Here is a 25,772-nt window from a genome sequence, read left to right as displayed (position 1 = left end):
CACACACACACACGCCAAAAAGAAACACCTCATTCTCATTTTATGATGATGACAAATGCTCTTTCTTCCAGATCCTTATCTTATTCACTGATGGAACCAATCATGGCCAATTTGAAACTCCTCTACACAGGTTGAGAGATGTGAATGTTCACACTTTTGTTGTTGGAGTTGGGAAGCTGGATACAAACCCACTAAGGAGGATTGCAAGTTTACCTGTTGATGAACACTTGATCTTGGTGGACAGTTTTTCTGAACTCTACGCTGCTATCAACAAACTAACATCTGCAGTGAGGAAAGTAATTAAGGTTATTGAGATCACCATAGCAAATCCTCACGTCCTTCCACAAGATGTTCACAATGGAACACTAACTGTGCTGGTTCCTCTGGCAGAACTTGGGAACAAAGATAAGACAACAGTAGAACCAGAAACTTCAGATAATGGAAAAAACATCATAGGTATGTCCCTTGGTGAGCATTCCTGTCTTTAAAACTCCATGGTAATCTCCATGGCGTGGAGGTTCGGGTCATTATTACAGTAATTGGTTCTCCTGATTGTGTTTAAATAAAGAAATTGGTGTTATGTGATTGGGTGGGGACCTGGAGATGATAATTCTGAAGTGAGGAATATTCTTAAGTGCTGAAAACTTTTTTACATTGTTATCGTTGTCAGAGTTGGCCTTCTACATTTTCCTTGTTGCACTTCAATCTACTCTTCTCTTGTTGAAATTTCAGCAACAACTTTGAGCTCATTTGAAGAAGGTGAACCAGGAGCAACTGTTGGATTTGACATTCACACAACTGTTGGTAATTTGTCGTTCTTCTCCACTTACAATATTTCAGCAATTTCATGCACTTCAAACAAAAAGACAAACAGCGATGAGAAATTACTGCAGTAACAATTCTCCATATTTAAATGTTTTAAACCTGCATTCCTCAGTTTAAACCTGCATTCTTCAGTATAAACCTGCATTCCTCAGTTTAAACCTGCATTCTTCAGTATAAACCTGCATTCCTCAGTTTAAACCTGCATTCTTCAGTATAAACCTGCATTCCTCAGTTTAAATCTGCATCCTTCAGTATAAACCTGCATTCCTCAGTTTAAATCTGCAACCTTCAGTATAAACATGCATTCCTCAGTTTAAACCTGCATTCTTCAGTATAAACCTGCATTCCTCAGTTTAAACCTGCATTTTTCAGTATAAAGCTGCATTCCTCAGTATAAACCTGCATTCTTCAGTATAAACCTGCATTCCTCAGTTTAAACCTGCATTCTTCAGTATAAACCTGCATTCTTCAGTATAAACCTGCATTCTTCAGTATAAACCTGCATTCTTCAGTATAAACCTGCATTCTTCAGTATAAACCTGCATTCTTCAGTATAAACCTGCATTCTTCAGTATAAACCTGCATTCTTCAGTATAAACCTGCATTCTTCAGTATAAACCTGCATTCTTCAGTATAACCCTGCATTCTTCAGTATAAACCTGCATTCTTCAGTTTAAACCTGCATTCTTCAGTTTAAACCTGCATTCTTCAGTATAAACCTGCATTCTTCAGTATAAACCTGCATTCTTCAGTATAAACCTGCATTCTTCAGTATAAACCTGCATTCTTCTGTATAAACCTGCATTCTTCAGTATAAACCTGCATTTTTCAGTATAAACCTGCATTCCTCAGTTTAAACCTGCATTCTTCAGTATAAACCTGCATTCCTCAGTTTAAACCTGCATTCTTCAGTATAAACCTGCATTCCTCAGTTTAAACCTGCATTCTTCAGTATAAACCTGCATTCTTCAGTATAAACCTGCATTCTTCAGTATAAACCTGCATTCCTCAGTTTAAACCTGCATTCTTCAGTATAAACCTGCATTCTTCAGTATAAACCTGCATTCTTCAGTATAAACCTGCATTCTTCAGTATAAACCTGCATTCTTCAGTATAAACCTGCATTCTTCAGTATAAACCTGCATTCTTCAGTATAAACCTGCATTCTTCAGTATAAACCTGCATTCTTCAGTATAAACCTGCATTCTTCAGTTTAAACCTGCATTCTTCAGTTTGAACCTGCATTCTTCAGTATGAACCTGCATTCTTCAGTATAAACCTGCATTCTTCAGTATAAACCTGCATTGTTCAGTATAAACCTGCATTCTTCAGTATAAACCTGCATTCTTCAGTATAAACCTGCATTCTTCAGTATAAACCTGCATTCTTCAGTATAAACCTGCATTCTTCAGTTTAAACCTGCATTCTTCAGTATAAACCTGCATTCTTCAGTATAAACCTGCATTCTTCAGTATAAACCTGCATTCTTCAGTATAAACCTGCATTCTTCAGTATAAACCTGCATTCTTCAGTGGGATGCAATATTCTCTTATTTTCAAAACACCATTCTCAACTCAATCGGTGTTGTTGAACACATTTTTGATGTCCATTTGTTATCATAGTAACAGTGATCGAGGAGGGCACAACACCGTCCACCATCCCTCACGCTTCAGTAGTTGTTGTGGAAACAGGAGAAACAACTTCAGCCCAAGAAATAATTCCCGAGGTTCAAACAAATCCAGAGGAAAGTGAGTGAGGTGTTTGTCGGTGTCTATATTTGAGATAATGTACCAATGGATTATTAAATTTCCCTACATTGTGACAAACATGTCAAATAATCTTCTTTCTACTCTTCCTCTCTGGTTGATTAATATAATAGTGTGAACGAATGTTGGCTGACTAACTTGGAAATGTCTGAAAATTGAACGCGAACCCACCGATTCCTTTGGAGTCCATTGTTTCCTTTGGTTGTTGTTAAAGGAAGTCCATATTTCAGGAGAGAATTTGCAGATTAACATTCCTCGCATTCCATGTGATGGATTTGGAATATCACAAATTATTTCTCGACCAAAACGAAATGTTTTTTTTTTTGATCAAGAGAAGTATGTAAACATTTTAGATTTCACTTGTTCATCTTGGAATTTATTACCTTGCCACCAAAGGTGGACAGAGGTTATGTTTTCACCCGTTTGTCTGTCTGTTTGTCTGTCTGTGAGCAGGATAAGTGTGATATTGTGTGGACACGTTGAGTGAGTGACAAGGAGGAATGCTTTAGATTTTAGTGAGGATCCGAATCCGCATCCGGATGCGAGAATTTTTAAATTTCTTCAGTAATTGTTCAGCATTGAGAGATGGGGCCACAACCGATAAATAACACGATATTTCAAAACGTTGTGGCTGGATTATGACAAACCTTGATGGATGAGTTGGTTAGATTACAAGAACAAGCCAATTCGATTTTAGTTCAGGTCAGCAGATCGAGCCTATCAATGGGATACAAACATAAACTGTTCCGTCTGGTGTTATCATGGAATTACCTTTTCGAAAAATTAACTTACAATGAACTTTCCCTTTTTATCTCTAAGAGCCGGAAGTTGTCAATTTTCATGGAGGCAACATATAAACCTCCACCGATAATTAAACGTTGAATACTATGTCATTGTTTGAGCACAAACTTTAAAATATCAGGTCAAGGTTTATCGTTTCAAATGTTGATCTGTTTTATTTCTATCAAAAACACAAACACATTGCAAACGCTATTTGTCATCCATTGATTGTGTCTCACAGTGGAAATCTCTTCAACAAATTTGGGTTCAGTTGTGGCTGAGAACCAGGCAACCTCCATCCCATCTTTGGCTCCAACAACCGGTAAGCAGATCTTCCTCCTTCAAATGACATTTCACGTGTTTACCTGTGATTGCAGAATTTACAAGAAAACCCATTTATCACGCAGATGACTCTTTCTCAGACTGTAGTTCACTTATCTGTGTTTTCTCATTCAAACGAAGTGTTTCTCTTGTTAACGAGACAATTCTCATGTTCTGTTATATGGTAGATAATTGGTAACTGTATTGTTATACCACAGAGGAGCCAATCCAAGTGGACACAGCTCCACCAACCCTTGCTGGAGTGCTCTTACCTCTCCTTCCAGCACCAGGCACGGCGACGGCCCCGCAGATCTCTCCTGAAGATGAGACAACTACAGGGAGAAGTCAGTAGAACTTCATTCATCACGTGATGTGTAAATCATGTAGAAATTGTGTGATTTATGGGCTGTAAAACACACGAAAATCTTTGCTTTTCAATCATGATTTTTCAAAAAGGTACACTTTTCATACTCTGAAGATATCTATCATTATGATAATAAAAATCGTAACTTTTTCACCAAAAAGAAAAATAATGTAAAGATTTATGGGAAACGTGCACTTTGACTAAACTTCATTTAACTTTCTTTTTGATGTGAAGACAATCGTGGGGATGTTTGTTTTGAGTGATGAGTTCAGATTTCCGTGTCACATAAAACATCTTCACATTGTCATGTGACATTCAATCATATTATACTTTGTTCCCTGTGGCTAATTGTCAATGGCACCTTTAGTTTAACTCTTTCATCCCAGTGTCGGTATCCTTTTGTGTTTTACAAACTCTCTTTACACATGAAGATCTTTCAGTTTTGTGCAAAATTTGTTTGAGGATTTTAAAATCCTGCCTGTTCTGTTTTTTCTGTGACCTTTCCCGACTAAAACATCAATTTGATTAAAAATATCCCCTCCCCAATGTTCAACATTTCAACTCGAAGTTTGTATTTTCTTCTCTTTTCAGCCCATAAAATGCACCAACAAGGTGATTTAGTTTTTCTTGTGGATTTTTCCAACAATATTGGAGATGACAACTTCATGAAGGTGACTGAGTTTTTGACTGGATTTCTGGATAAGCTGGAAGTGGGCCCAAGCAAGGTCCGAGTGGCCCTCGTGCAGTACACTGGGAGTGGGAAAACATCTACGACACAGATTCGGTTCAACCTGGACACGCTCAGCGACAAGTCATCCATAATGAGCGTCTTACGGGACATAAAATTGATAAACGAATCGAGGCCTGAAGGGGATTCCACCGAAGACTCGCTCTCTGCAGTGTTTCATCCGACGGGCCGAGGAAACATTCCTAAGGTGGGTCTTTTCTTCCTGTAAGTGGAAGGGTATGCCACACATCGACATGAGTGAAGAAGCTCTCATTTGCCTTTCTTTGAAGTTGTTTGTTGACATATGCTCCTCATTTTATCCTGACTAAAGATGTTCTTTCTTGCAGATCCTCATCTTACTCACTGATGGAACAAACAATGACAAATTTGAAGCTCCTCTGCAGAGTTTGATCGACACCCATGTGAACACATTTGTTGTTGCAGTTGGGAATGTTGAGAAAACTCGATTAAAGAGGATTGTGAGTTCACCTGATGAACAGCACATCATCCTGGTCGACAATTTCTCCAGACTTGATACTGTGATTGAAAAATTGACATATTCGGTCGACAAGGTCATTGAGACCACTGAGGAGGTTATTGAAACTTCTGCTCTTGTTCTTCCGCAAATCCTTGTCACGGAAACACCAACTGTGCAGAATCCCTTGGCTGTTGAGATAAATCAACTTGCAACCAGTAAGTCAGTTCTTGCAATGACAGCAATCTCCATGGCATGTAGGTTTGGGTCATTAAAACAGTAATTGGTTCTCCTGATTGTGTTTAAATAAAGAAAGTTGTTGTTGTGTGATTGGGTGGGGACATGGAGATGATAATTCTGAAGTGAGAATATTCTTAAGTGCTGAAAACTTTTTTTACATTGTTATCGCTTTCACAGTCGGCCTTCTACATTTTCCTTGTTGCACTCCAATCTATACTTCTCTTGTTGAAATTTCAGCGCCAACTTTAGGCTCAACTGAAGAAGGTGAACCGGGAGCAACTGTTGGATTTGACATTCACACAACTGTTGGTAATTTGTCATTCTTTCTCCACATACAATATTTGATCAATTTCATGCATTTCAAAGAAAAACACAAACAGCGATGAGAAATTACTGCAGTAACAATTCTCCATATTTAAATGTTTTAAACCTGCATTCCTCAGTAGGATGCAATATTCTCTTATTTTCAAAACACCATTCTCCACTCGATCCGTGTTGTTGAACACATTTTTGATGGACATTTGTTGTCATAGGAACACTGATTGAAGAGGGCACCGCACCGCCTGCAATCCCTCACGCTCCGGTAGTTGTTGTTGAAACAGGAGGAACAACTTCAGCCCAAGATATAATTCCCGAGGTTCAATCAAATCCAGAGGAAAGTGAGTGAGATGTTTGTCGGTGTCTGTATTTGAGGTAATGTACCATTTGATTATTAAATTTCCCTACATTGTGACAAACATGTTAAATAATCTTCTTTCGACTCTTCCTCTCTGGTTGATAATAGTGTGAACGAATGTTGGCTGACTAACTTGGAAATGTCTGAAAATTGAACGGGAACCCACCGATTTCATTGGAGTCCATTGTTTCCTTTTGTTGTTGCTAAAGGAAGTCCATATTTCAGGAGAGAATTTCCAGATTAACATTCCTCGCATTCCATGTAATGGATTTGGAATCTCACAAATTATTTCTCGACCAAAACGAAATGTTTTTTTATTGGTGGTCAAGAGTTACAGTTTATGTAAACATTTTAGATTTCACCTGTTAATATTTGAATTAATTTTGTTATGTGATTCCCTTTTTATGCCTTCGCCGAAGAAGTCGCCAGAGGCATTATGTTTTCAGGTTGTCCGTCCGGCTGTCCGACCGTCCGTCCGTCCGTGATAGCTTTTTGTTCCCGCGATAACTTGAGAACGGCTAAACGGTTCTTCGTCAAAATTGACAGATGTTTGTATAATGAGGGTAAAGATGAACTGATTGGATTTTTGGGTCACGAGGTCAAAGGGCAAAGGTCAGAGGTCATGTTATGTAAAAAATACTGTTACCACAATAACTTGTGAACCTGTGATGGGATTCTAACGAATTTTGGTACACTTTTGTAGAATGATGTGAAGATGAACTGATTATATTTTCGGGTCAAGAGGTCAAAGGTCAAAGTCTGTAATAGGTCTATAACTTGAGAATAGCTGATGAGATATCATTCAAACTTAGTACCGTCATGTATAATGATGTAAAGATGAAGTTATTCGATTTTGGGGTCAAAGGTCAAATCTGTAATAGGTCGAAAACTTGAGAACGGCTGAAGTGGTCTCATTCAAACTTGGTACAGGTATGTATCATGATGACATGATTAACTGATTCGATTTTGGGTTCAAGAGGTTAAAGGTCAAAGTCTGTAAAGGTCTATAACTCGAGAATGGCTGAAGTGATCGAATTCAAACTTGGTAAGGTATGTATAATGAGGTAAAGATGAACTGATTAGATTTTGTGTCACGAGGTCAAAGGGCAAAGGTCAGAGGTCATGTCAGGTAAAAATGCAAGAACTTGTGAACAGCTGAAGGGATTTAAATTAAAACTTGGTACAGGTATGTACAATGATGTAAACATGAACTGATTTAATTTGGGGGAAAATAGGTCAAAGGTCAGAGGTCATGCCAGGTAAAAATGTGCTAACTTGGGCACAGCTGAATGGATTTAAATCAAACTTTATACAAGTATTATAATGATGTAATAATGTGGGCGGAGGCATATCAGTCGACGTCGAAGAGCGCCGTTCGCGTTTCTTCTGCATTTTATTGTATTATTGCATTATTTATTACTATTATTATTTGTTTATTATTACCTCCACCACCTAAGATGGATGGAGGTTCTGTATTCACCCCTGCCTGTGTTTGGATGTTTGTCTGTCTGTGAACAAGATATCTAAAAAAGGTGTGGACGGATTCGGACGACATTTGGCAGAGAGGTCGTGTACCGTATGTGACAAGGACAACATTATTAGATTTTGGTGATGATCCGGATTCGGATCCGGTTGGTATCATTTTTTAGTGATTCTTCACCATTGGGAGATAGGGTTAAAACCTATACATAGCACGATATCTCAAAAAGTTATGGACGGATTTGGACGAACCTTGGTGGATCGGTTGGGTGTGTGACAAGGACGAATCGATTTGATTTTGGTGAAGATCTGAATATGGATTTGGAAACGAGAATTATTAAATTTTTCAGTGATTCTTCAACATTGAGGGATCGGGTGAAAAGCGATGCATAACATGAGATTTTAAAAGTTATGGATGACCTATGACTAAACTAGGTGGATGTTCGGTGACAAGAACAGGCCGATTAGATTTTGGTTCAGGTCCGAATCCAGATCCGGCCTGTCAGTGGGATGCAAAACAAACTGTTCAGCCTGGCAGAGGTATGCGCTCTGCTGAGTGCCGTTCTAGTTGTTCCATAAAGTTACTTAAAGATTTTAAAAAATGCACAAGGGAAAATTATTTTATTTTTATAACGTGATTTATAAGGGTACAGGTACACATGTTATCGGCTTATCGGGTGTATTTTCTGACTTTCGTACCAATTGACTTCCGAAAGTACTGCAGGAATGTAACCCGTCCGTAAGTCGGAGACTCTATTTATGTGAACACTACAGAACACAAATCACCTTCTTAACACTTCCACAAACCGCCAGTTTTGCAGTACTTGGACATGTTAAATGGGAGTGGTGCCGAAGATTTCTTAAACAGCACTACACTTCCGGATTTTTAAAAACGATCTGTAAAATCATTGTTTCATTAAAATTGAAGGATATACTTAAACACTGCGTGAAGTATCGTGTCCCACGAACACCCAAGTTTACATTTATCGTGGACCGAGTCGGCCTACTGCATTTTCCTTGTTGCACTTCAATCTACTCTTCTCTTGTTGAAATTTCAGCAACAACTTTAAGCTCAACTGAAGAAGGTGAACCGCGAGCAACTGTTGGATTTGACATTCCCACAACTGTTGGTAATTTGTCATTCTTTCTCCACTTGCAATATTTCATAAATTTCATGCACTTCAAACAAAAAGACAAACAGCGATGAGAAATTACTGCAGTAACAATTCTCCATATTTAAATGTTTTAAACCTGCATTCCTCAGTTTAAACCTGCATTCTTCAGTGGGATGCAATATTCTCTTATTTTCAACACACCATTCTCCACTTAATCCGTGTTGTTGAACACATTTTTGATGTTCATTTGTTATCACAGGAACACTGATTGAAGAGGGCACCACACCATCGACAATCCCTCACACTCCGGAAGTTGTTGTTGAAACAGGAGGAACAACTTCAGCCCAAGATATAATTCCGGAGGTTCAAACAAATCCAGAGGAAAGTGAGTGAGATGTTTGTCGGTGTCTGTATTTGAGATAATGTACCAATGGATTATTAAATTTCCCTACATTGTGACAAACATGTTAAATAATCTTCTTTCTACTCTTCCTCTCTGGTTGATAATCGTGTGAACGACTGTTGGCTGACTAACTTGGAAATGTCTGAAAATTGAACGGGAACCCACCGATTCCTTTGGAGTCCATTGTTTCCTATGGTTGTTGCCAAAGGAAGTCCATATTTCAGGAGAGAATTTCCAGATTAACATTCCTCGCATTCCATGTGATGGATTTGGAATATTACAAATTATTTCTCGACCAAAACGAAATGTTTTTTTTTGATCAAAAGAAATATGTAAACATTTTAGATTCCACTTGTTAATCTTGGAATTTATTACCTTGCCACCAAAGGTGGACAGAGGTTATGTTTTCACCTGTTTGTCTGTCTGTCTGTATGTATGTGAACAGGATAAGTGTGATATTGTGTGGACACGTTGAGTGAGTGACAAGGAGGAATGCTTCAGATTTTAGTGAGGATCCGAATCCGCATCCGGATGAGAGAATTTTTAAATTTCTTCAGTAATTGTTCAGCATTGAGAGATGGGGCCACAACCGATAAATAACACGATATTTCAAAACGTTGTGGCTGGATTATGACAAACCTTGATGGATGAGTTGGTTAGATTACAAGAACAAGCCAATTCGATTTTAGTTCAGGTCACCAGATCGAGCCTATCAATGGGATACAAACATAAACTGTTCCGTCTGGTTTTATCATGGAATTACCTTTTCGAAAAATTAACTTACAATGAACTTTCACTTTTTATCTCTAAGAGCCGGAAGTTGTCAATTTTCATGAATAGTCAGGTTCACGATGTAATTTCGTTGGAATTTTTGGGGGATTTGGAAAACTATATATTTTTGGAAACTATATTGTATAGTCAGTCAGAAAACCAATGTTGCTATTTGCACAGACTCCTGTATGGCGGCCATCTTGGATTTTCAAAATTGACGCCGTAGAACTAATTTTTCTCAATATCTCAGCTTCTAAATAACATAGAGCTTTGATTCTAACGGCTAAACATACATTTTCAAGGGCCCCGAATCCAATGGTAACAAGTTCGATAAGCTAGACATGACCATAGAGCTCCTATGTGGCGGCCATCTTGGATTTTTCAAACTGGCCGCCGTAAAACTGATGTAACTCACCTTCTAAAGAGCACAGAGCTTTGATTCATCATTGAGTAAAGTCATCATCATCCTCATCATCGCTTTCGTTCATCACATCTTGAGAGTCCTCATCATTTTGGCACTGGATGTCACACTGACAAAGGTCTGTACAAGCCAAGTTGTTTGTTCTGCAGGAACATCTAGATGAAGAACAGTCTGTTTTGCACTGACATCTAACCATTTGAATGATGGCCTTGGGGGCTGGAGGCTCCTCAGTTGTGGTTGGTTTCACTTGTCCATCCATGTCTTTGTAAAAGCCGTTTTGCAGGGGATTCAGCTGAGGATCCTGTTGAGCAATGCTTGCCTGACCCCACACTCTGGCTTGGATATGGACTCTAAGGATATGCTGCTTGAGAGCTCCAAGAGTAGGAGGAAGCCTGTCACTTTCTGCCATGTGTTTGCAAAAGAGATACCATCGTAGTTCGGGGATGCTGTCGATGTGGATGCCATTTGGAGAGTAAGCAGCGCATACAAAGTTAGCTAGTGTGGACAACATGTCCTCCGTCACTTCAGTTGCATCTGAAAGCATTCGCACGGTGTCTATGACATCTTCACTTGCTTTGAGGTAGACATGCAGCCAGCCAGGTTGCTTTGCCTATTCGAGAGAACCTCCCAGTGTTGTCTGCCCCTGTGAAAGCATGAAAGGCTGGCAACGCCTTTGCTCTTTCGACCCCTAGAGCTGTCCACAATGGCTCTATTTGAAGTATTCCAGAGGCCATGGAAATGGATGTATTCCTCAGCAATAGGTCATAGTTTGCTATGACTAGTACCAGGACATCTGTGTCGGGAGAGAAGAACACCAACTGCGCATCATGTGGGTTTCGCTGGGATGCCAGCACGGCCTGGTGGATCAACAGGGTGTCAGCTTCTTCATGGTTGTTGTCCTCGAAGAGCAGGTCACTGTTGCTCCTAGTACGCCCTGAAGCAGACGTGATGATCAACTTGGATGAGTGACTGTTGTATTCTAGAGTTTTCGCTGCCAGATAGTCCGTCAGATCAGCCTTTGTTTTGTCATGAGAAAGGAATCTGTTCATTGGGATGTGTTTGATGTTGGTGTCATCTCTGACTTGATACTGAACTGCATCCTTTCCTTGCCTTCTTTTAGCCCTGGTAGCACTCTTCAGAGAATCGTTTTTGTACGTGTCAAAGACCAGTATGATCTCATCACAATCTTTTGTTAGAGACATGAGTCTGTCATTGAAGCATTCACCCAGATCGTTGACTTTCACTACAGTGGCTGGTTTCTTTGTCAGCTTATGCACAAGTACCATCCCATCCACCAGTGCAATCTTCCGACTTGTAGGTTTACTAGCTGTGGATGCCATAGTTCTTGTGTCCATTGGATCTTCTTGTAGAACACTTGCAGCTGGTGTCTGCTGCTGATCTTCGGGGTGAATTTCTGCTCTTGCTAACTTGTCGAGGAGATGAATTAACTTCGACTTGTCAGTGCATGGAAGAATTATCCCATCTGGAGCGAACAGTGCTCTTGGTGTCACAGTGAACTCGTAATTTCCGATGGCATATTTCTGGTTGACGTCTCTGTTTGACTTGGCAAGGACCATGAGCCTTCCGTACAGTTCCTTAGTCTCCTTCAGATCCACAGTCCTGTCTCTGAGTTTCACTGTGGTTCTCTTGTTCCCAGACGTGAACATCTTGTTGTTCTCCTTCTTGACTGGTGCCCAGAGGCTAACATCTCCATTGATACGCTCCGACACGTAGTCTTCATACAACTTCTGACCAGTGACATCAATGTTCAAGATCTGTGGTACATACTCGTCTGGGATGTAAGCATTCGTTATCACATTGTGCAGCTTGTCACCTTCAGTGTCAAATGGATTCCCGTGACTCAGTATCGCAGCCTTGATCTTGTCGATTGCTTCATGCTCCCTCTTGACTGCACTTGGACCAAGGTCATGATGTTCTGTGATCTTGTCACCTTCCAGGCCAAACTGACTCTTGAAGTCTTTTGAAATTACAGATGGAAATTTTTGAAATTACATCTGAAATTACAGATGGAAAGTCTTTTGAAATTACAGAATTACATTTGACATTTTGAAATGTCAAATGAAATTACAGTGGGATGATCTTCACGAACTGCCAACATCCTGAGCTGACTGGCTTGCATGATCACGGTCAGTAGGGTTGGCCACTCATGCGCCACCTCTGGAAGTAGTGGCAAGGCACCAACCCGAGTCATGGACTGGCGTTCAGACAAGAGCGAGTTGTATCCTGCCCAACCTGGAATCTTGCTGTTCCCTCGTGATTGAGAAATGTTCTGATTGTTCAGAACAATTCAGAACAAACAAACAACAAATTCAGAACAACAAACAGTTCAAAACAACAACAACAACAACAAACATTCTCAATGTTCCTGATTGAGAAACATCAATTTTACGGCGGCCAGTTTGAAAAATCCAAGATGGCCGCCACATAGGAGCTCTATGGTCATGTCTAGCTTATCGAACTTGTTACCATTGGATTCGGGTCCTTGAAAATGTATGTTTAGCCGTTAGAATCAAAGCTCTGTTATTTAGAAGCTGAGATATTGAGAAAAATTAGTTCTATGGTGGCAATTTTGAAAATCCAAGATGGCCGCCATACAAGAGTCTGTGCAAATAGCAACATTGGTTTTCTGACTGACTATACAATATAGTTTCCAAAAATATATAGTTTTCCAAATCCCCCAAAAAATCCAACGAAACTTTAAATCTGGACATACTGAACCTGACTAGAAGGCAACATATAAACCACCGATAATTAAACGTTGAATACTATGTCATTATTTGAGCACAAACTTTAAAATATCAGATCAAAGTTTATCGTTTCAAATGTTGATCTGTTTTATTTCTATCAAAAACACAAACACATTGCAAACGCTATTTGTCATCCATTGATTGTGTCTCACAGTGGAAATCTCTTCAACAAATTTGGGTTCAGTTGTGGCTGAGAACCAGGCAACCTCCATCCCATCTTTGGCTCCAACAACCGGTAAGCAGATCTTCCTCCTTCAAATGACATTTCACATGTTTACCTGTGATTGCAGAATTTACAAGAAAACCCATTTATCACGCAGATGACTCTTTCTCAGACTGTAGTTCACTTCAAACGAAGTGTTACGTTTCTCATTCAAACGAAGTGTTTCTCTTGTTAACGAGACAATTCTCATGTTCTGTTATATGGTAGATAATTGGTAACTGTATTGTTATACCACAGAGGAGCCAATCCAAGTGGACACAGCTCCACCAACCCTTGCTGGAGTGCTCTTACCTCTCCTTCCAGCACCAGGCACGGCGACGGCCCCGCAGATCTCTCCTGAAGATGAGACAACTACAGGGAGAAGTCAGTAGAACTTCATTCATCACGTGATGTGTAAATCATGTAGAAATTGTGTGATTTATGGGCTGTAAAACACACGAAAATCTTTGCTTTTCAATCATGATTTTTCAAAAAGGTACACTTTTCATACTCTGAAGATATCTATCATTATGATAATAAAAATCGTAACTTTTTCACCAAAAAGAAAAATAATGTAAAGATTTATGGGAAACGTGCGCTTTGACTAAACTTCATTTAACTTTCTTTTTGATGTGAAGACAATCGTCGGGATGTTTGTTTTGAGTGATGAGTTCAGATTTCCGTGTCACATAAAATATCTTCACATTGTCATGTGACATTCAATCATATTATACTTTGTTCCCTGTTTCTAATAATTGTCAATGGCACCTTCAGTTTAACTCTTTCATCCCAGTGTCGGTATCCTTTTGTGTTTTACAAACTCTCTTTACACATGAAGATCTTTCAGTTTTGTGCAAAATTTGTTTGAGGATTTTAAAATCCTGCCTGTTCTGTTTTTTCTGTGACCTTTCCCGACTAAAACATCAATTTGATTAAAAATATCCCCTCCCCAATGTTCAACATTTCAACTCGAAGTTTGTATTTTCTTCTCTTTTCAGCCCATAAAATGCACCAACAAGGTGATTTAGTTTTTCTTGTGGATTTTTCCAACAATATTGGAGATGACAACTTCGTGAAGGTGACTGAGTTTTTGACTGGATTTCTGGATAAGCTGGAAGTGGGCCCAAGCAAGATTCGAGTGGCCCTCGTGCAGTACACTGGGAGTGGGAAAACATCTACGACACAGATTCGGTTCAACCTGGACACGCTCAGCGACAAGTCATCTATAATGAGCGTCTTACGGGACATAAAATTGATAAACGAATCGAGGCCTGAAGGGGATTCCACCGAAGACTCTCTCTCTGCAGTGTTTCATCCGAAGGGCCGAGGAAACATTCCTAAGGTGGGTCTTTTCTTCCTGTAAGTGGAAGTGTATGCCACACATTGACATGAGTGAAGAAGCTTTCATTTGCCTTTCTTTGAAGTTGTTTGTTGACATATACTCCTCATTTTATCGTGACTAAAGACGTTCTTTCTTGCAGATCCTCATCTTACTCACTGATGGAACAAACAATGACAAATTTGAAGCTCCTCTGCAGAGGTTGATCGACACCCATGTGAACACATTTGTTGTTGCAGTTGGGAATGTTGAGAAAACTCGATTAAAGAGGATTGTGAGTTCACCTGATGAACAACACATCATCCTGGTCGACAATTTCTCCAGACTTGATACTGTGATTGAAAAATTGACATATTCGGTCGACAAGGTCATTGAGACCACTGAGGAGGTTATTGAAACTTCTGCTCCTGTTCTTCCGCAAATCCTTGTCACGGAAACACCAACTGTGCAGAATCCCTTGGCTGTTGAGATAAATCAACTTGCAACCAGTAAGTCAGTTCTTGCAATGACAGCAATCTCCATGGCATGTAGGTTCGGGTCATTATTACAGTAATTGGTTCTCCTGATTGTGTTTAAATAAAGAAGGTTGTTGTTGCGTGATTGGGTGGGGACGTGGAGATGATAATTCTTAAGTGAGAATATTCTTAAGTGCTGAAAACTTTTTTTACATTGTTATCGCTGTCACAATCGGCCTTCTACATTTTCCTTGTTGCACTCCAATCTATTCTTCTCTTGTTGAAATTTCAGCGCCAACTTTAGGCTCAACTGAAGAAGGTGAACCGGGAGCAACTGTTGGATTTGACATTCACACAACTGTTGGTAATTTGTCATTCTTTCTCCACATACAATATTTGATCAATTTCATGCATTTCAAAGAAAAACACAAACAGCGATGAGAAATTACTGCAGTAACAATTCTCCATATTTAAATGTTTTAAGCCTGCATTCCTCAGTAGGATGCAATATTCTCTTATTTTCAAAACACCATTCTCCACTCGATCCGTGTTGTTGAACACATTTTTGATGGACATTTGTTGTCATAGGAACACTGATTGAAGAGGGCACCGCACCGTCTACAATCCCTCACGCTCCGGTAGTTGTTGTTGAAACAGGAGGAACAACTTCAGCCCAAGAAATAATTCCCGAGGTTCAAACAAATCCAGAGGAAAGTGAGTGAGATGTTTGTTGGTGTCTGTATTTGAGGTAATGTACCATTTGATTATTAAATTTCCCTACATTGTGACAAACATCTATATTAGGGTGAATCGTGTTCACATCCAGGATTAATAAACAAACTCCATTTCACATGAGCATGGACATGTAATTCACAAGTGTAAAATAAATAAATAATCACAGATGGGAGATTGCCGAGAGATATTTTTCTGTTCTTATTTCATACGTTATGTCCACGTACACTTTAAATAAGCTTATTTGAAATCTTTAATTTTAAAAATGTCATTTTGCATGCTGTAACTAAAAGAGTAACTTTGGTTTTGCTGAGACACAAAGGTGCAATGTAATGTTCTCATACACCGCCCAAAATACTTTTTTCCAAGGGACTTTTCCATTTGAGCTGTATTCTTTATATCGTCGGAATGTTTCATTCTCTAGACATAGTCACCATAACAAGTTCCAATTAGGTACTCTGCACGTGGGGAGAAGGGCGGAGCATCCTTTACGTGTCGCCACTCGCGTTTGTAAATCCTCTCTCCAAAATGAATTAAATAATGAGGGAACAGAACGAGACCGCCAACGAACGTTAACACAGACTTGCACGGGATGCTGAGCAACAAAGACATTGGAAGGTAATGTGTGCTCAGCAAACATATACAAGAGCAGCTATAATGAATCCGGATGAAGTATTGGAGTGTGTGTGTGTGTGTGTGTGTGTGTGTGTGTGTGTGTGTGTGTGTGTGTGTGTGTGTGTGTGTGTGTGTGTGTGTGTGTGTGTGTGTGTGTGTGTGTGTGTGTGTAAGACCCACTTTTCAGTGATGCATTCTCCAACGGCTCGTTTTCCAGCTGTACTTGTGCAGTTATCGCATAGAGAAAATCCATGTCCTCCATGTCAAAAACCCCGTAGGGATCTAAGCTATCAAAATCACATTCATTTAGGATAAGGGGAGACATACATGGGGAATTAACTGACACGAGTTGGGAGTAGTTTGGGGAAAAGCAATCATTGCTGTCTAAAGATGCGTCGTCCAAGTACTCGTTCGGATCGGTGGATTAGGACCATAGCCTTCGCCGGCGCTTCCTTTGGTCTCCCTACTGCAAAGTACATTTCTCACACACACAAGCACAAGAGCTTTCATTAGAATCAGTAACAGCACAATCACAATGATCACTCTTATAGCGGTTAACACCCACGTTACTATTTTCCCACCCCAGGATTGGAACCAAGCGGTTATCCCTAGGTCCTCGCGATCTAGCCTATCTCTGATCAGGCCCAAGCCCACCTTCCTAATCTCATCAATCGCCAGCCTGAACGCCCGCCCTCCTGCAGATCCGGGATCCAAGTGCAACATTTTCCTTCTATGATCCCACATACACTCCCCCCCTCTCCCCCACTCCTGATGCACCTGTGCTGTTTGGTTAGCTACCTTTTCTCGGGCCAAGGACAATTTATCCAAGCGATAGCTGTTCATTACCGTGCCACAAAAGGGGCAGAAAAAGCCCACTGCCTTTTCCCAACCGTGGCCATGCAGAGTGGTCTGCCTGTCCTCGTCCCACACGGCGTGTCTCTTATGGCGGCCCCTAGATGGTATGTCCTGTAACGTCTGGCGTTTTTAGCGATTCGACGAAGGGTATAAGTCCTGGACTTCTTTTGCCATCTCCAATTCAGGTGTTACCGTGGCCGGTTAGCAACGTCCTCCCCGCTGATCTGGTAAATAAGGGTATGCTTTTTCTCCGCACACCCACATAGCCCCGTGGGGGGGAATCTGGCATCCCTTTAGACACTCTAAGTCCATTGGGCCTCCCTGCGTGGCGAAGGTAATGGCTGTTATAGTGGTGGTGTTGTCTCAAAGCGGTACCCTTTAGATCATGGGGCCGGTTATGTGTACTGGTTTAGTTCCTGGTATTATGTATACATATTATGTATACATGCACATTTGGATATTTCCATTTCAAGCTTTCCTGATGCTTCCAGACAGACGACCCCCTTTACTGCTCGCACCCATACCGGTTTCGGCCTGGTGGAGGGGGAGGTTATGTGTATGGGGTTAATGAATTGTCTTTCCCACTCGCGGTCCTGATTCACACCTGCCCTCTCGGTCACCTACCAGGTGACCACCTGGTAGACCAGCCCACCTTGGGTGGGGGCTGTGTTTCCTCCTCAAGTTCCTGATTAGAACCAAGTGACATGTAAATGGACACTTTCGACAGTTTTCATTAGTTTTGCACATAAAGACAACACGTTATCATTCAGGTGGTGAACATTTACCCAGCACGCCTGCCGGCTGTCAGTCACACCATCACCGCTGCAAACAACCACGACGTCCCTTTTCCCATTGCCCAGAGGCCAAGATGCCTCCAAAACTCCAAAAAACCATACCAAGCGCCGTCCCCGTCGAACCGCGATGCCACAACCACAAACACAGCACCCATGACATCATTGTGAACAACAAGGCCACAACATAAACAGAGATCCGCAACATCCTGGCCGATCAGCATCTCCACACTCGCCACCCGGCGTTCTTCACAATGACATCACACACCACAACACCACAACGCGACTGCCCGGCACAATCAGCACCACCACCCTTTAAGGTCAAATTCCATCCACTACTCACACAACCATTGCTTGGACAACCTCAGCCCATCTTGTTCCGTGTCCATCGAGTTCCGTGTCCGGACAGATAGACGGGCAAACAGAGAGGTTCCATATTTACATCTCCCTTGACAAATCGTTGAAACGCAAAGGTAATTTTCAATGTGGAGTCTCCAGCCCATGTGACCCCTCCAGCCAATCATTTTCACATCACAAAGATGGACGTTTGGGTGTCCTATTTGCTATAGCAAACTTCCTGAACCCGCAGATCGACGTTAACGAATAAATCTGCTGTGTGCTCCTTACTATCGTCTCGGCTAGATGGGAAAGAAAAACTCCAAGGTAATGCTGAAGATTTCTGCATTTTCAACATTACTCATGTGTCCCTATCTCTGTATGGTTGCCATTGGTAAAATCCAGAGCTGAAGAATCGATATGCTTCTTCTTCTTCCTTGTTGCACACACACAACCAGTCCACCAAGTTTTGTCCAAACCTGTCAACAACCTTTTGAGATGCCCTGTCCACAGACAAAAAAAACCGACGGGCCGACGAACAGAGAGACAGGGGTCTGGCTTTGGTTTGAATCCTGATCCCATTACAAATCTCATTAAAATCCATGTCTTGTTAGGCAGGGATACTCCATAATGTGTGCTCCATCCCTCGGATAGACATTAAAACTGGGAATCCTATCTACTGCCAATATAGTTGGTGGACGAAAAAGATCCCAATTGTCATTCGCCAAGAGCAGGTGAGCTATCGCCGGTATTCTGAACAAATTCCATATTCTGAATTCAATTCAACAAATTCCAAATTTCTACCCCAACTGCCGCTGCAACGTTGCCAGCCCGGGCCGTTTCGTCCCTCCTTAGGCGACCTGGAGAGCGCAAGGCTCCCACCGACTCCCCATGTTGATGCCGAGCTTGGTGTGGATGCCCGATTGACACAGGGAGATACAGGGCAGATGACCCGTCCTCATGCGATCCCTCAACCCAAGCCTCCGAGAAGCCGGATTATAGACGCCCGATATCTCGCACTGTACGGAGCGCTTCCTGCCTCACGCGTGAACTCTAGCGATCTCCGGGCCTCTGGCGGGAGTACAGTACATCTCCGACGGCTGGTTACATCACCAGGATCGCACATTCAATCACATTGCCGCTCAGAGCGCCCGATCATTTCCGATTTCAATATACATTAACAACCTGACCGCATTTATTTATTTATCACAATCGACGATCGCTCGACGCCACGATCAATTTAAAGCAACATCACGATCAATTGTGGCTCAATCCAATGGACACCACCAGGACGTCGACCCTCGGATAGACGTTAAAACCGGCATCTCTCAAACATCAAACACCCGGCACGGATTTCCCCACACTTCAAGCAGGCGAAACATAGCCCCAAATCCTCCGCACCTATTTACAGGCGAGGTCACAATCATCCGGCCGGCCGACACGCTGCATCCTGGAGCACACCACAACCTCACGACATGCTCTCACGACTACTTTCCACAGCCTGCAGACCTTGTCCGCAAGATATCACTGCAAATCTATCCCCGATCATTTTCTGACCTCCAACAATCATACATGATGACAATATGATGATACATGATACATGGAAAATATATCACAAAATACAAATGTACAATGAATAAAAAATACATGATACATGATGTCGAAGAATGCTTGTCCACTTTTGTGACTGGAAAAATATGTACATGTTGTACACGACCTTCACATCATGACAATATTCACAATATTCACATAATTCGAAGCACACACACCTAGTGGTGTCGACACACTCGCATTACTTGCACACCTACTCGCTCACTCGCATACCACGTGACCTGTCAAACACCTGAGCACACTTGTGTCGCACACAATCTTGTCTCTTTGTACAATCTTGTCCAACAATCCTCATCCATGTTCCCTCCGCTCCATGATACACAACTCCACACTTATTTACACCTCCTTCATACACGAGTACACAAGTACACACGAAGGAAGGCAAACCACTATCGGACATCATGTATTCATTCGTTCCACCAAAAATCATTCCATTCATGCCGGGGAGGACTGATTTGGGGTGGGGGGGGGGGGGAAGTTGAGGATGGGGTGACAGGGAAGGGGTGAGTCGGGAGGGCAGCGCCAGGTACTCGCCAGGAGATAGTCCAGGTGTGGTGGGGGTGGGTATGGGGAGGGGAGGGACAGTGGGAGCGGAGGGAGCAGTGGAGGGGGAGGGGTATGGGGGAAGGAGGTGGGGTGGCGGGGGTCCTGTCCTGCTACAAACAACAGTCAAACTTGTCTTTATGCCCTTCCTGTCTTTCTACCTGGCCCCCTGCCGTGGGCCTACCTTTTCTTTTCAAGATCACCTGTCCTGTTTCCGGATCTGCACAATGAGCCATTGGCATTAATCTCTGAGTTATCTGCTGGTTCAGCTCCTGCATCGTGTTATTTTGGATTCTGTCTGCCTGATCTTTCTCTCCCTTGGAATTTGAGCACTATCCTTGCCCGAACTGGCCTGTTTAGCAGTATTTTGTTTAACTGCTTCGTCTTCCTTCTCCTGACCCTGGTCTCTACCTGACCTGACCCTGTAGTTTCCACTGCCCTACCAAGCCTACCTGGTAGCTGCGCTTCATCCTTCCTTCTGGCCATTTCCCTCAGGGTATTTTGTCAGTACAACCCATTTTCTGAGAGCCTCACTTGCCTCGCTTGGTGTTACCAATCTTCTCTCTGGCTGTCCTTCCTGGGTAAGTTCTTGGTCCCTACCCGCAGCGCTCTCAGGCGCGCAGGACCTCTCAAACCCCCCTTCTCTGATGAATTCCCTTCCACTTGGTTGAAAAATAATTCCACTGGGTAAAAAAGGCCCATGTTTACAATTTTTGTAAATTTCGTTCGGATCGAGCACAGATGACCCCAGCTGGCTCAAGCCTAAACATCGAGGGACGAGTCGGTGAAATTTAGGATATCCCCCAAGCACAAATGGCTTACCTTTATTCAAATCAGTGGCTGCGCAGCCTTCTCCCGGCTTTGAACCCTCAGGGCTCGTCCTGCTGGAGTTTCTGAGTCGCCCCTGCTTTAGCTGCGCCAGATGTGGGTTTCCGAATCCTGGATCAAGCCGTCGGTCTGCTCGCCAGAGTCGGAAGATCGGGGAATCCAGTCCAGTTCAGTTCTCAAGAAAGTTGGTTTATTTAACAGCCAAGTACATGGCCGTGGAGAGCTCCCAACAAAGCGGTCAGACCCGAGACCTTGCTGGGGATGGCTCTGAAGCAGGGTCGTGGTGTGCACGTATATGTACAATTTCAACATCAGATAACAACAGCCATAAAACGTTACATGTGCCAGATGGCAAAATGAGAGAGACAGAGACAGTGACAGGGACAGTCAGAGCTGTTTACGACCTTGAGAATCAGTAAGATCCGGCAGTTTGCCCGGAGAAGGACTCCCTCGGACCCAATCTAACAAACGTTGAGTGAGTCCAGGCTTGGAGAAAAGTCGTGCGGCGAGATAACACGAGGCCAACGCATAATAGATTGCTTTTTCAGCGCGTGGTTTACACTTCCCAAGGTACTGCGATGGGAAAGGAATTCATCATTAGCAAAGAGAGGTCATTACGAGTTCAACTAGGGCTGGCGTTCTTAACCTGCGGTATCCATAGCCCTTGGGGGTATGGGGACCAAAATCTGGGGGTATGGGACTCGTAATAAATTATAATAATAATTTGTAATAAATTCAATGAAATATCAACTTTATATATATAATAAATATATATTTAAATATAAATATTTCAAAAGAAATTAAATTTGTATAATTATATTTCAAACAAATATAAATTCAATTTTCTAATAAAATTCGAATAAATCAACTATACGCCCCGGGCGTATGCATGCGATTACAATGCATGATTGACATGACAATGAGAACATTTACATAGCGATTAGGGTGGGTCAAAGTTCACACTGAGCCAATGTGCTGTCACGTAATGTAGGCCCTATATTACGTGAGATTGTAGGCCATTAGGACATTAGGTGAAGAACCGAATATCGGCAATTACGGCAATTACGACCTCATTCTCAATTTGATTCCGGTGAAAACATTTGCAAAACAAGTGAGTAGTAAGCCTACTTATCTGAAGATATTAAAAGTTTTCAAAGTATATTTAAATATATATAGGGCATTCACATTCATTATAATGCAATAACATAAATGGGGCGGCCGGATATCCGTGTCAGTGAAAAACACCCGGATATCCGTGTCCGTAAACACCCGGTCCGTGAAAATTGATTGAGCTGCTAAAGTTGATTGATTGGGTATGTTGAAGTAGTATCGTGTGAGGAATTTCTTAATCTTCTGTACACCTCAATAACTTGAACATGTCGATGCAGGGAAGGTATGTGGACATTATTCAAGCCAGGGGAAAGTTCGTGGCATTCACGAAGAAATTACATATTTGGAGTCGCCATGTTGAAAGCGGAAACATGACGAACTTTCAATCCTTGGCGATATCCTTCTTGATGGAGAAGATGAGGAGGCATTGCCTGGGGAAATACTTCAAGAAGTCAAGGACCATTTGAAAGTCCTAAGTACCAATTTTGAGGGTTACGTCTCAGATATTGATGATCTTAGCACGGAATCCGTTTGGATCCAGAACCCTTCCTCGTTTGATATTTCTGCGATGAGTGACAACGATTTAGTGAAGGATGATTTGATCGAGTTCTAGGAAGATCAAAGAAAGAAAGCTGATTTCTTGAAAGGCCGGGCTGGATTTTAAGCAGTTTTGGTGTGAGCAGATAGCAGCTTACCCTAGCTTGGCGAAGTGGGCAATGAATGTGTTGGTTCCCTTCACAACTTCGTGTCTCTGTGAAACAGGTTTCTCTGCATTATTGAACCCGAAATCAAAGTGGAGAAATCGACTTGATGTGTCCGATGATATGCGAGTGGCGATGACACGAACTGTGCCCGGATTCCATGTTCTGATTGCACGAAAACAGCAGCAACAATCTCACTAGATTAGTAAAACGGCTTGCATTAAACCTGCATGTTTTAGTTTAGTTTGGTTTGTTTTGTTTCTTTGTTAACAAGCAAAGAAATAAATAGGGATGAAATCCTAATGATTTTCTTTCCTGTTCTGTTCCTAATTATACATATGTAAAACTAAGCTATTGAGATATTTTGAAGTCACACTGGAACCTAATGGGACTGGTAATCAGGCGCGGATCCCCGAACTTGGCCCATTTTCTGGTTAATAAGTTACCGATTTTCATCCAAAAAAATACGCAATTAAAGTAAAAACACCCCTCAGAATGCACCACAGAACACCTAGAAATCAAAAAAATTCTAGGGGGGACATGCCCCCTGTCCCCCCTAGCTATGCGTACCTTCGGTGCACCTTGGTCAGTCAGCAGTCTGGCGAAGGGGGTATGGGGACATCGTGGGCAATCCGTTGGGGGTCTTGACAGGGGAAAAGGGTTAAGAACCCCTGAACTAGGGACACGACATGCTATATTCCCAAATTAGTTATAAAAGTTACAATTAAAGGAATTATAGCAAGTTTAACTAAAGATTACTACAAGTTACAGTTTCAAAATTCATAACGATAGAGTATTAGTTTTAAGCAAAGGAAAGAATACGCGTATATAGGTTCGTTTCCCGACATGTATAATGATGTAAGGATTAAGTGATTACATTTTGGAGTCATAGGTCAAAGGTCAAAGTCTGTAATCGGTCTATAACTCGAGAATGGTTAAAGGAATCTAATTCAAACTTGGTACAGATATGTATAATGATGTAAAGATTAATTGATTCGATTTTGGGGGTCCCGAGGTCAAAGGCCAAAGGTCAGAGCTCATGCCAGGTAAAAATGTGCTAACTTGGGCACAGCTGAATGGATTTAAATCAAACTTTATATATGTATTATAATGTAATAATGTGGGCGGAGGCATATCAGTCGATGTGCCGTCGAAGAGTGCCGTTCTAGTTTCTTCTGTATTTTATTCTATTATTGCATTACGTATTATTATTATTATTTTATTTATTATTACCTCCACCACCTAAGGTGGATCGAGGTTATGTTTTCACCCCTGCCTGTTTGGCTGTTTGTTTTTCTGTCTGTGAACAAGATATCTCAAAAAGTTGTGGACGGATTCAGACGACATTTGGCAGAGAGGTCGTGTACTGTATGTGGCGAGGACAAAATTATTAGATTTTGGTGATTATCCGGATCCGGCTAGTATAATTTTAAAAGTGATTCTTTACCTTTGGGAGAGAGGGCTAAAACCTATACACAGCACGAAATCTCAAAACGTTATGGACGGATTTGGACGACACTTGGTGAATCGATTGGGTGTGTGACAAGAACGAAATGATTTGATTCTGGTGAAGAGCTGAATATGAATTCGGATGCGAGAATTATTTAATTTTTCAGTAATTCTTCAACATTGAGGGATCGGGCGAAAAGTGAAATATAAAATGTTATTTAAAAAAGTTATGTTAAAGCGCGCGGCGTTACGCGCGCTGCTTGTGAGCAAGGAGGAAGCGGACAAGCGGTAACATATAAACGTCTTTATTGTAAGACTACACTGTAACACTGAAATGTTCCGGGCTGGTCGCCCGGTGTATATCATGAGGCCACGCCTACCCCTCGGGCGTGGCCACCGCCCACTTGGTGCGTGGAATGATGTCACCACGCCAGTGGGCTTTTGTGTCCGCCACACGCGCCCCCCCAGAATTCCCGCGCACCTGGAGGGCCAGTTTGCGGGGCAGACGAATGACCCGGCCGAAGCGCCCCCTGGCGATCGGCGGCGTCCGGGGTGCAGGAATGCCAGGTGGGATGCCCCTGGCTGCCCCTGGGATGGGTGCAGGACCAGGGGGCGGCGTGGCGGCGGGGCTGGGCGGTGCCGGGGGTCCGCCCGCAGGAGGGCGGCCCCGACGTGGGGGTCGGGCCACTGGCGGTGGATGGTCCACATCGAGGTGGGCCGGCTTGAGGCGGTCTACCGAAACACGGTCAGGAGTACCGCCGATGTCCAGGGTGAAGTGCTTCGCCCCGGTCTCCAGCACGCGGAAAGGCCCGTCGTACGGGGGCCGCAGTGGTGTCCGATGGGCATCGTGGCGGACGAAGACGTACTCCGCCGTGCGAAGCTCCGGGGCGACGTGCGTCGGTGGGTGCCCGTGGCATGCCGTTGGCACCGGGGCGAACCTCCGGGCGGTCTCTTGCAGAGCGGAGCGCTGCTGTGCCGCGGACCATGGTGCCGTGGAGTCGGGGAGGAACTCGCCCGGCACCCGCAGCGGTTGCCCGAAGACCAACTCCGCCGCGGATGCGCGCAGGTCCTCCT

General features: G+C 42.5%; 1 protein-coding gene across 7 annotated transcripts in view; it reads left to right on the top strand.

Annotated features, from left to right (window-relative positions):
* LOC137425676 (collagen alpha-3(VI) chain-like) overlaps positions 1–25,772 on the top strand; it is a 100,729-nt gene that overhangs the window by 48,430 nt on the left and 26,527 nt on the right. For all 7 annotated transcript variants that reach the window (XM_078776971.1, XM_078776969.1, XM_078776968.1 and 4 more), the window contains exons 9-25: positions 72–456; positions 733–804; positions 2,448–2,573; positions 3,613–3,693; positions 3,911–4,036; positions 4,648–4,991; positions 5,131–5,476; positions 5,736–5,807; positions 6,032–6,157; positions 8,712–8,783; positions 9,028–9,153; positions 13,286–13,366; positions 13,592–13,717; positions 14,332–14,675; positions 14,815–15,160; positions 15,420–15,491; positions 15,716–15,841. In XM_078776971.1, the coding sequence (XP_078633097.1) occupies positions 72–456; positions 733–804; positions 2,448–2,573; positions 3,613–3,693; positions 3,911–4,036; positions 4,648–4,991; positions 5,131–5,476; positions 5,736–5,807; positions 6,032–6,157; positions 8,712–8,783; positions 9,028–9,153; positions 13,286–13,366; positions 13,592–13,717; positions 14,332–14,675; positions 14,815–15,160; positions 15,420–15,491; positions 15,716–15,841 (2,971 nt within the window). The remainder of the gene's footprint in view (positions 1–71; positions 457–732; positions 805–2,447; positions 2,574–3,612; positions 3,694–3,910; positions 4,037–4,647; positions 4,992–5,130; positions 5,477–5,735; positions 5,808–6,031; positions 6,158–8,711; positions 8,784–9,027; positions 9,154–13,285; positions 13,367–13,591; positions 13,718–14,331; positions 14,676–14,814; positions 15,161–15,419; positions 15,492–15,715; positions 15,842–25,772) is intronic.

The sequence above is a fragment of the Myxine glutinosa genome, chromosome 4, assembly GCF_964187855.1.
Source record: "Myxine glutinosa chromosome 4, kmMyxGlut1.1, whole genome shotgun sequence".
In the NCBI taxonomy this organism is placed as follows: Eukaryota; Metazoa; Chordata; class Myxini; order Myxiniformes; family Myxinidae; genus Myxine; species Myxine glutinosa.
The sequence above is the reverse complement of the archived record's forward strand: the minus strand, read 5'-3'. Positions and strand labels throughout refer to the sequence as shown.